General features: G+C 38.8%; 1 protein-coding gene across 1 annotated transcript in view; it reads left to right on the plus strand.

Annotated features, from left to right (window-relative positions):
- INDH (INDH1(iron-sulfur protein required for NADH dehydrogenase)) overlaps positions 1-12,173 on the plus strand; it is a 222,342-nt gene that overhangs the window by 44,054 nt on the left and 166,115 nt on the right. Inside the window, exon 3 of the mRNA XM_089378728.1 lies at positions 11,056-11,178. Within this exon, the coding sequence (XP_089234854.1) occupies positions 11,056-11,178 (123 nt within the window). The remainder of the gene's footprint in view (positions 1-11,055; positions 11,179-12,173) is intronic.

Consider the following 12,173-nt stretch of genomic DNA (forward strand, 5'->3'; position numbering starts at 1 on the left):
TCGACTTCAAACAGGATATCTAGGTATGTATCTCCAATTAAATTGGTAAATTAGGTTCAATTGATGGTTTGGTTAATTGTAAAATTTGGGTATTAAATTTTGGTGATTGTCTGGTTAGTTGTAAAATCTAGGCATTATATATCTCTTGGTACAGCAGGAAGCAGAAGTCCGTGGCACTAAGTTCTGCAAAGGTAGAATACATAGCAACTAGCATGGCGACATGTGAGGCCATTTGGCTTTGGAAGCTGCTAGTAGCCTTGTTTGGTTATAGAGTGGAGATGATAGTGATACACTGCGACAAACAAAGTTGCATCAAGTTATCTGAGAATCCGGTATTTCTTGACAGGTCCAAGCATATAAACATCAGGTATCATTTCATTAGGGATTGTGTACAACGCATTGTTTTGAAAAACAGCCGGTTCGAAACTGACTTGGCCGAGTTGGTCCGAGTCATGCCCCCACTGGCTCGACTCAGCCTTTGAACTGGAACGGCCGGCCGGGTTATTACCGAGTCGGTCGAGTTGTCTAACAACTCGGCCAACTAGGTGATAGCGGCCTGAAAAAGCCAGAACAACGATGATTTTTTTTCCTTTCTTCTTCCTGAAAATTGCTTTTTGGGGACCCCAAACCCATTTCTAATTTGCCTTTAGGTTCTTTGGGGTCCATTCCCCTCTCCTAAACCCTATAAAACCCACCCAACCCCTCTCATTTCCTCACAACCATCTCATTGCATTTGAGTGAGAGTTTGTGAGGAGTTGTGGAGTTTGTTTTTGGAGCAGCAGTGAGGAGTCTTGGGCAAGCATTGTAGTAGGAGTGAGGAGCTTCTTGGGCAGCCATTGGAGCAGCATTGAGGAGTTGGTTTGTTGGAGCAACCTTGAGGAGGCAGTTTGTGCCTAGAGGTATTTTTTTTCACTTGTAAAAATCTGTTTTTGCTTATTTATTTTTTTGTGCAAATCTGGAAATTGAAAAGAGTGTTTTTTGTGAAAGAAATGAACATTGAAGCAATGCTATTTTTTTGTTTTCATTTTCAGATTTTTTCCTTTCATTTCCAAGTCAAAAAATGGCACCTAGAGTGAAAGATGCTGCTTGGGCATATGTTGAAATGGTTGATAGTCAAATGCATTGCAAATCTTGCCATAGAAGAATTAAGGAAGGTCCTGGGGGCATTAATAGGCTGAAACACTTGGCGGGGATTAGAGGCCAAATTACTCCATGTGAATCACCATAAATTAGGGAGATTAGGAAGGATTTGTGAGCCAACTTTGAGAAGTTTAAAGAAGAAAAGGCTAGGCAAAAAGAGTTAGACGCTGAAATTGAGAGGAAGAGGAGCAAACAAAAAATGCTGGCTACCAACCCCCATTTTGATTTTGAGGGTTCTTCCTCTATCCCTTGTACTGATGCATCCAACCCATTCCGATATGTTCCTCCCTCTTTGGAGTCTATTCAAGAAAGGGGTAAGGGTAAAATGAAAATAAAAGGTGATATGAGTATCAAAAGTTATTTCACTGTCACACCCTCCTCTCCATCAGATGCACATGGTCCTCAAGCTAGTAGAACTTTGTAGCCCACTTTAGATGACCATTGGAAGAAAGAATTGAGGGAGACTGCTTGTGATTACATATGTAGATGGTGGTATGATGTTGATATCCCCTTCAATGCTTCCCGTTCACCATATTATGAGCCTATGTTTGATGCCATACATGCTGCTGGAAAAGGCTTCAAAGGCCCTACTATGCATGAGATAAGGGGGTATCGTTTGCAGAAAGAAATTGCCTCCATTAATGAGTATTTGAAAGATTTCAAGGACTCATGGGCAAGAACAGGATGTACCATCATGTCAGATGGATGGACTGATCAAAGGAACCGTACCATCATAAACTTTCTTATCTTCTGCCCACAGGGAACCATGTTTCTAAAATTAGTTGATGCATCTGATAAGGTAAAAGATGGACAATTGTTGTTTCAGCTATTGGATGAGGTTGTCGAGGAGGTGGGGGTGGCTAATGTTGTTCAAGACATTACAGATAATGCCTCTAACTATGTTCTTGCTGGTAAACTGTTAGGGGAAAAACACAGAACCATCTTTTGGACCCCATGTGCTGCACATTGCATAGACCTCATGCTTGAGGATATTGGCAAATTAGATTGGGTGAAAAACATTGTAGATCATGCCAAAAGCATAACAAATTGATCTACAATCATTCATGGATTTTGAGCCTTATGAGGAGACACACAGGGGGCAGGGATATTATTAGGCCTGCCATCACTAGATTTGCTACTCATTTTTTGACATTGCAATCTATGCTTTCACAACATAGAAACTTGCAAAAGATATTTTCCAGTGAAGAATGGAATCAAAGCTAGTGGTCTCACAAACAAGAAGGCAAAGAATTGAAAAAGAAAGTTAATAAAGAAATATTTTGGAGAAAGGCAACAGAGATTGTGAAGCTTGCTGAGCCACTGGTTAAGGTGTTGCAGTTGGTGGATGGGCAAAGATTGGCTATGGGCGTCATTTATGAGGCTATGGATCAAGCAAAGGAGCAAATAAAGAGGGCATACAAGGATAAAGTGGCTAAGTATGGGCCCATTTGGGCAATCATTGATGAAAGATGGAACAATCAACTCCATCGCCCTATACATGTAGCTGGGTATTTTTTGAACCCACGGTATCATTATAAAGCTAAGGTGACAGGAGCTTTGAAGGGGGAGGTTAGAGATGGATTGATTGACTGCATTGGTTGCATGATCCCATTGGAGTGTGATCAACTGGAGATACACCGACAGGTCACAACCTTCAGCAATGCCTCAAGTACCTTTGGGAAGAACCTAACAAAGATTGCAAGGGAAGCAGATGAGGCAGGGAAACAAAATTTCGATTTTCAAATTCTTAATACTTATTTTGTTAAATCGTTTATAATTTGAAAGTTAGATAAAATTTGTAATTTTGTTGAGATAACTCATTACACTCCTATGTTTTTTGCAGCACAATGGTGGGAGGCTTTTGGTAGCCATTGTCTTGAATTGCAAAAGTTTGCAATTCGTATTTTGAGTCAAACTTGTAGTGCTACTGGGTGTGAGTGCAATTGGTCTGTCTTTGAGAGGATTCACACGAAGAAGAGAAACCGTTTGGATAAAAAACGGTTAAATGATCTAGTCTATGTCCAATACAACCTCTGGCTCAGACACAACCAATTGCTGAACAAAAGACTTGATTCAGATCCCATTGTGTTGGAAGACATTGATCCAACATCAGATTGGGTAGTGGAGTGTAATCTTGCATAGTTTAATTCTGATGAGGATCTTGATTATGATTTATAGACGGTGGCATCACTCGAACAAGATGTTTAGCTGAATGCAGATCCTAATCCACTTGTACTAGCCTCAGGACCAACCCCAAGTCCTCTAGTTGCTTCCTCTGCAGGCGCTTCCTCTGCTCAGCCACGACAAAAGCACATATCTCGTCTATCTCAGCATGCAGCTGCTGTACAACCTGCTAGTGCTACCACTTCTATAGTTGCAGTTGGAGATGATGATGAGGAGGAGCCATGGGCTGGCTTGTGTGACTCTGATCCAGAGGTTGAGCCAGATGATCTTGGCTCCTCTAGCAATAGCCAGTAGTACTGGTCACAGTTTACTTTTGTTGTAGAGGCCATCTCTAGCCTCCTTGGTTATGTGTTTTTGTTTTGATTTTTATATCATCATCATGTATGTATTGGACAGTGCACTGGGTGCCATTTTGATATAATGGATATATTCATGAGCCTACTTTGATCATATGTTGTCTTCTATATATATTCTAATGCCGTGTGTATGGAAACTTGAATGAAAATCTTTAAAATTATGTTTTTTTATAAAAAAGAAATATTAATGTATTTTTTACAACGACCGAGTTATTGAAATCGAGCCGGCCGAGTCGATACCTAGTCGGAGTCGACCCTCGGCCGAGTCAGAGTCGAAGTCGGAGTTCTAAAACATTGGTACAACGCAAGATTGTTTAGCTACAGTATATACCTACAGATCAACAGGTAATAGACATTTTGATGAAGGCCTTAGGGAATGCGAGATTCATCTTCTTTAGAGACAAGTTGGGTGTTATGCAAAACACCTTCCTTGCTAAGAGGGAGTGTAAGTTTGTGTAGCTTGGATAGGTGTTCTAGTCTCAGATGGTGTCTATGAGACTAAGGAACATAATGGATTAATTATCTCCAAAGGAACATAATGGATTAATTATCTCCAATACCTAGAAAACGTTTCTAAGGAAAATTGTGTTAATTAGAATTAATTAATCAGTTTAATTATTTTCCTAAGTCTAACTTATGAAAAGTTGTTAATTAATCGGGGATTAATTGAGACAAATTGATTTTCCTCTAGTGACTTCTAGAAACGCCATTTCATGCAGTCAAGATGATCTTAGCCATCGATTGGAGTTAGATGATGGTTGTTGATTGCTTAATGAGAGATTATAAGAGATCGATGAGCATTTGTAGATTATTCAAACAAACAAATTTGCAGTGAGAGCAAGGGCACAATGATAGTGTGGAGGACACCAACAGTTGAGATCAACAACGATTGAGGACCGTGCTACCAAAGAGATTTTTTCACAGCGATTTCCAGTTTCTCAGTGTTAGAGGGAGATCTATTTTATTTGCAGAGTCTGAGTTTCCTAGCAATGGTGCGAATTGACTAAAGAGGTTGAGTTTTCCAGCAGTGGTGTGAATTGACTAAAGAGGCTGAGTTTCCCAGTAGTGGTTCAAATTGACTGAAGAGGCCGAGCTGCCGGAGGAAGAACAAAATTCCTAGAGAAAGTTGATTTGCAGGAAAGAATTTGATTTTGTCAGGAGAGTTCAATTTTCCAGTGGAGGCCGTGTGGATCAAAAATTATTCTGCTAGGGCTGCATGTGTGGATCAATTCAGGGTTCTAGAGTAGGGCCAAATTGGTTTTGAGAGGCCAGATTACTTCTAAGAGGTCAGATAATCTAGCAGAAGTGAAGAAGGGATCAGTCATGCTAAAATTCAGATTCATTTATTTTCTCAAATATTCACTGGTAGCATACCATATCTCAATCGATTGACGTAAATTTTCCACTGCATGTACATTCCCATTATGATTCTATTTCTCCGAAACAGAACCTTGTTGCTCCGCATCTTGGATGAGCCATCCTTTGGAAGGCGCTATTAAAAGATCATCAATTCCTAATGAAATAGCTATATCAGTAGCTTGTTGAAAACCTGAAGTCTTGATTTGATCCAAGATATGTGATGTAAATGTCATTCTGAAGTGATCTATTAATCTACTAATAAGCTTTTTAATGGCAGTTTTATCCATCACTTTAGAGATTATGATTGGGATAGCGGACGCAAAGCTATGGAACTTGGTCTTTAGAAAGGGTCATTTGTCGAAAATGATACTCGGTACATCTAAGAGTAACCAACATATTTGTGTTTGACCTCCTATAAATCTTCCTCATTATTAGATTTAGATTAGGGTTATAGAACGAGAGATTATTCCAAATCCGAGGGAAAATATGAGGGAAAATATATTGACAGCATGTAGGGATCCAATTCTGACTTCTAGGGAACGAACTGATAGTTCTAACAACTGGTAATGGGTTGCCGGAGGTTTGCTAATTTATGACAAACAATTGTAATAATTTTCAATTACAAAATTGTTGAAGAATAATAAAATACTCATATGCAGAACTGGTTTTCCCCATACTAGGGTTTTTTCTAGGGACATTTGTCCAAAAATATCAGTGTCTATTATTTTGTGTGTGTGCAATATTTTCTTAGTTCCCGTGATTTAATTTTTGTGAAGTTGTAGTAGTGTTTTATTTAATATTTGCCACTTATAAGTTGTAAAAGACATAATCTATTTCAAATAGGTGAATAATAACCAATAATTGCAACAATATTAAAAGTTTCACATATAACTCTTATTTTGGCCTCCAAGGTTTTTTTGGTACCTTTTCCCATAACCATTAAACTCTTATCACCTTTGAACCCTTATTTATTGAAGACATTTCTAGGTGATTTATCTACAAGCTTCTGAGAGAGCCACTTGGCTCAAAATCCTAGTCATCTAACCTCTAAGTCTTCCCAGGGAAGCCTCCCTTGTGGGGATAACATCCAACCACAAAACAACAGGAGGGAGGCCATTGAGGTGATAATAATGGTTGATTTCTTTACTGCCCTAAGAATTAGGTTGTGTAGTGAGGCTTTGTAGTAGGTAGGCTCGATTTTGTGGTAACATAGCCAATGCAGAGAAAAGTAGTGTAAGGTGGCTAACGCTTGAGTGTAACTGAAGTGACTTTGAGTCATCATGGAGTCATTTTGAAGTCATCAAAAAATTTGAAATCATGTTCCAACCTTTGATCCCCGATAACTATATCAACTAGCAGGTTTTTGATGATGATGCATAGTTTATGAGCTTGTAGGAATTTGCTGAGAATAAGATTGATTGGGGAGCAATCGAGAAATAACATAGTTTCTGCTAGAGTTGTGTCTTTTGAAAGGAAGATTGAAAAAGAAGTTTTAGGTGAAAAGAAGAGAAATATTGAAGGTTTATTCAAAGGATGCAAAGATTCATTCATTTGGTTATACAACCTTTGGCAGACTTCCAAGATGATGCAATTCAGTGAGCTATGGACTCATCAAACTCAAATTTCTGAGAGTCCAAATATGCTGTTAGAATTTCCATGTAAAGATTGCTAAAATTAGAAATACCTCACATGTCAACGAAATCATGCTCACTGGACTCTTTTTTTAGTGGGGAGTTCGAATATGTAGCCATAACCGATATGCAAAACATACTAAAAATAGACTTGTTTTGCATGTCGCCTGAAAATAGCTCAACAAAATTTTGAACTAGCAAGGATCCCAAATATATTATCACAATTAATGTGCACGACTTCAAATTCAAACTATCACTGCAAGTGTCATGCTTGTAACCCAAAGAATTTTCACTGGAACACTGAGCTCACAAGGACTTTGAATATGCAATCAACATTGCAATGCAAGCCTTTGAACTTTGTCTCCTAAAAAGTAGGGAAATTGCTATCCTTGGGAGAACCACCCTATAGCCAAAGGAGAGCTGGACAAAAGTGAGAAGAGGGTTGGTGAGGTGACAACAGTGTTGCCAAAATCGCGATTTTTTGCTTGAAATGATTAAATCAGTTGATTAAATTGGCGATTTTTTCATTTTGAAAAAATCGCGATTTAATCCCGTTTTTTCTCCGATTTTTACCAATTTTAGCCCGATTTTTACGATTTTTTTCTGATTTAGAACCCTCGCCAATTTAATCTCGATCGCAATGTTCGCAACATTGGGTGATAGTGGCCCCTCTTAGATGCAGTGGGTTTCACTCTTAGGCTTTTGGACATTATCTTAGGAAGTGTGAGATTTTGCTATAACATGTCGCTTCGTGGTGTTTGATGACTTGATTGAGGAGTCTTCTTCTCTCTCCCTTCATTTGGATCTTGTTTATAGTTCCGACATGCCTTGACATATGCTCTTTATACATGCCATGGTTTTTTGCTTCTAGAATTATTTTGTACTCTTGTTGGCTAGTTGTTTATCCCTTTTTGTGTTTTATGCTTTTTGCTTTTGATAGAATAGCATTATGAGATGCTTTCACACTCCTCTCTCGCATCTACTATGGATGGGCTTTTGAGACCCAGGGACCAAATTTGAAATTTTGTGTTCATTCGTTGGGCATTAATAAAATTTTCTTCTCTTATCTAGTTCCTGTCGCTTTTGGGAAGGCATTTACTGGGATTTTCAGTTGTCCAGATAGTGGTCTACAGATCTTTTATAATTTTTGGTCCAAGAACAAGTTGCTAGTGCATTTTAGGTGGGTTTTCTAACCATGCTCTTTCATTTAGGTCACCCGTCTTGAAAATTTTCTTTTCTCACTTGGGGGTACAATTCACGAAGCCTTGTTTTGGTATGCATTGGGCCTTCCAGCCTCGACTAAGTAAAGGATATGGTTCCCTGTCTCTTATTGAGGGACAATGCTTCTAGAGTAAGTTTCAGGACATTTTGTCAATTATTAGATCCATGGTTCTTTATGGCTTCAGAGTTTGGGGGCTGAGCTTGTTGCGGACAGATTGGGCCAGCTTGGAGAGAGTCCAGACCCTACTTCTTAGACACATCATCCGATGTAAGTGGATGATTTCAAGTAGAGTTCAATGTCCACCCATTTCATCTAGAGGTCATTTTCCCTTTGGTCTCTTTCTTAGGTCTTTCAAAGACTTTGCCATTGGGAGAGAGAGGTACCCCTATTTTGTTCTTTGTTCATTAGAGGCTCTCATCTTAAATTCTCTCCCCTTAGAATATTCTTGAGGTTGGTCCTTAGAGTCATCTTGGCTTCACTAGTTGACTGTCTCGCTAGAGAACCTTCCCCCATTTAGATTCTCCCTTGATGCGTTGAGCCATCTCTTTCCGACTCGACATTTACTAAATTAGGCAATTCGAGAGGATACCTACAAATTGTACGTCTAGGTCACTTGGACCTCACCTCCGATGAGCTTGTCCTCAAAGGTGTCCTACATAGAACACTTTTGGAGCTGCAGGATGACATCATAGTACACCCCCCCGCCCAATAGACACGCAAACATTGGATGCATTCGCTTAGGATCCCTCCAGGACTCTTTTGGAGTTGGTTCTCTTAGATTCTGGATTAAAACTGACCACCACATACCATGGGTCGGATAGGATTTTCCAAATGTGCCACCTATAGGAGCTAGAGAAAGAGATGCACCTCATTTTTAGGTGCCCCCTATACTATGAGATCAGAGGATGATATTACTACCTATATTGGGACACGAGAGGCTCCATTTCTACCTTCTTTAGGTGCTAAGACCAACGATGCTTACCCTCTTCATCAGAGAGATTTTAGGCACAAATCTTAGTTATTGAACACCATGCCTCACCTTGGGACAACTATGATGATCACCTCGTACTTTCATCTGGATTAGTCAAATCAATGCCACAAACAACTAGTAGAATTTCAGGGTGCACTAGACAATAGAAGGGTGAGATCTCATAATTTGTATCAGCCTCCCCCCCGGGGAATTGGCGAATATCATTGAGACTAGTTCAGCAATGCCAAACTGTACATCAGTTCACATGTCCTCGGAGTACCCAACAACTCCAGAGCAAGGTGCCCCCTGCCCATCCAATTACTGTCCAATCCCATAGAAGCAGCCTTAGGTCTATTCAGAGCTTTTTTCTTTCAACCTTGATTGCTAGGATTATCCCTCGCTCCTACATCAACCCCAGGATCATAGAAGCAGACCCACTACTGTTTCCAGGGGACTTTGACAGGAAGCCAGTTCCTAGCCTGCCTCCCTTGCCATCGGTCATCAAACTCAGGAGCCCTTAACATATTTAGCTCCATTTCCAGATCTCCGTATCTCACTCATTCTTTCTTTCTTTCTTGGCAGGCTATTGATTATTTTGTATCATGACAGTCTTTTATAGGCATGCCGTGGCCTTGTTTCTTTCTTTCTTTATGTTATTTTCAGCATTTTTTAGGAGCTGCGCTTGCACTCCTATATTGTATTCATACTGATTGTACTCTTCATCACTCCCATTGACTTACTTTTGTTGTCCTTTGTTGGGCATTAATAAGATTATCTTATCTTATCTTATCAGCTTTCTTCATGTCATCACAGTCCATTACTGTTGTATGGCTTATATCAGTTGCGTGTTTATAATTTTGCAAAGAATTCTGTTCTAGATTTTCAGCCTATATTACTTATCATATATATATTAGATAAATAGTTTATTATTAGAAAGGATAGGATTAATGTCACTGAATGCATATTGAATACTTTATGATGGAGACTGCTAGTGCCCTGTTATGGTGAGCCTTTTTACAACTCAGGTAAATGATCTGTCACGGTGAGGCTACTTGCACACAAGAATGTTACCAAAGCTTTTGAAGTTGGGCCTTGCATTCATGGTTGCTGAGATTCCTTTTGATGAGGTAATAGCTTTTTCCACTGCTAGAGATGTAATTTTATGTACATATCTTGCATCAAGAAGGGTTTGATTGCTTTGACGTTGTTGTAGGGAAGTATGGCAGAGGTCCCAGTGAATGGTGATCACTGTAACCAATGTAATAGCTAATTCCACTAGCATATGTATGGGGCCCCACCCAGTGCATAAGCTAGATGGTGCTGTACACATGTTTACTATCTCTGATAATGTAGGTACCCTTACTTAGCTTAGGACTTTTAATTGGCTCTGATATCCATGAGCTTGAAACATATTGATATTGATGATACAAGAAGCATAGCCTATAGCAATGCCCTAGTATTTTATAAAGTTCACAAAACTTTAGGCATAGAAACAGTGGAGCAGACTTTGAGCTCCATAAATTGCTACTCAGTTCTCTCTGCCATTCCACTGCAAAGCAGGTGTGAGTAGCAGTTCTATAGGTTGCCTGGAAAATAGTTGGCATGTGGACTTTAACAGTATTTACTATTGGTTCTAAATAGATACTCTGAATTCCTGGTATGTTTTAGTGCAAATTGTACATCCTAACCTTTACCATCTTCTTTGCTGTAACAGGTGTTTTAACTTGTGTAAAAATATTTTCTGTTCACATTTGCAAATTGTACATTTTTCTGATTCATTTTTATGTTTTAATTTTTTTTATTTGCACAGTTTTGCATTAAATTCCATAGTTTATTTTCAATGTATTTGAAATTTCTTGTCCATCTTCTGTCCCACAAGTCTTGGAGATGGCAATTTATATTTAGTAAACTTTTGTTTTTTGGTCCCCCAGTTGATGAGATTTATATCTATTTCTTTGGGAATCTTCAGTCTTGGAGTCATGTCTTAGCACATTGTTTACTTGAATAGCAGGGAAGAAATTTTGAGTACACATTCAAAGCACTTGTGGATTTGTTGGACTTTCTATTTTACTAAGCTTAACAGAGGAACTAGCAATTTCTTTTTGGTTGAAATCCTCTCCTCATTTAAAGACCTATGTTAAAAGTTTAAAAAGAAGGGGACTTATTCAGAAATCGTATCTGTGTCTTTCACAGTGAGCTTAGCAGTTACTCTTGCTGTCAAGTGTAGACTGAAAGTTGGTCTCTTGGATGCTGATGTGTATGGACCATCAATTCCTACAATGATGAAGCTTCAAGGAAGACCTCAAGTTAGAGAAGGTGCACATTTATATGCCTATTTCAATATCTTAATGTCTATTTATGAATTATTTCACTGAAAGCATATTATGTGCACTCCGAATAGAAATATGGACATTCTTGATAGATATTGGACTCCAGATTAATTGTCACAAACTAAATACTTGCAATTGCAAAGAAACAAGAAAAAAACATTTTAGAATATCTTTTGTGGAATTGAGGAAGGCAAGAACATAGTAGCAGCATGCCAATGGGCATATTTAGGAATCCGTCAAGGAGCAGAGGTTCTGTGTATTTTTATTAAAATCCAAGTACTTTTAGGATGCTGTCTGCAATGCTTCCTCTTTGAGGCTCGTGTTAACAAGTACGCTTTTAGCCTATCATTCCTGCTGCTTACTCTGTTCACCCTTGTGCTGAAATGTCACTTGCTGCAATCTTCTGTTTCTTTCAAAACTGCTATGGGCCCTTTTATGTTTGTATAAGTAAAAGTTGATCTTTAAATTCAAGTGCACTTCATTTATAATTTTACCATAATTTGATTGCACTGCATTCTGTCTATTTCCTGAAGGGATAGAACCTTGTTCAAGTTTTCTTCCTGGGTCAAAGCCTTGGCCACAGACATTATTTAGGTGGAATTAAATCCTCGCTTGACACTCTACTTTTTGTGTTTCTGAAAATATCAGTTCAAAATGTCTCAAATTCCAATCATTTTCTTTTTATGCCATATTTTCTGTTTCCATTGAGCTCTTTGCTTTGCTGCTGTGTTTTTTGGATTATACCCTTCTTATTTCTATCCAGTTTCACATGTTTTCGGTCTTCTTTTTATAGTTTTGTTTTGTTCATGGCTGTTATGGAGGCAGTTTGAAAGCATACTTTTTGACATTTGCACTATTTTCAGTCACTCACCTATGTATTAAGTGTTTCAAGTGAGGATGCTGATACCTTGCAAGCCCCTTGCAAACCCCCACAGATTGCCCCCCTCTTTCACAGTTTTTTGTATGGAGCATGATAGCAAC

Source organism: Pinus tabuliformis, chromosome J, assembly GCF_031772625.1.
Source record: "Pinus tabuliformis cultivar Carrire ecotype Pingquan chromosome J, CPIR1, whole genome shotgun sequence".
NCBI lineage: Eukaryota > Viridiplantae > Streptophyta > Pinopsida > Pinales > Pinaceae > Pinus > Pinus tabuliformis.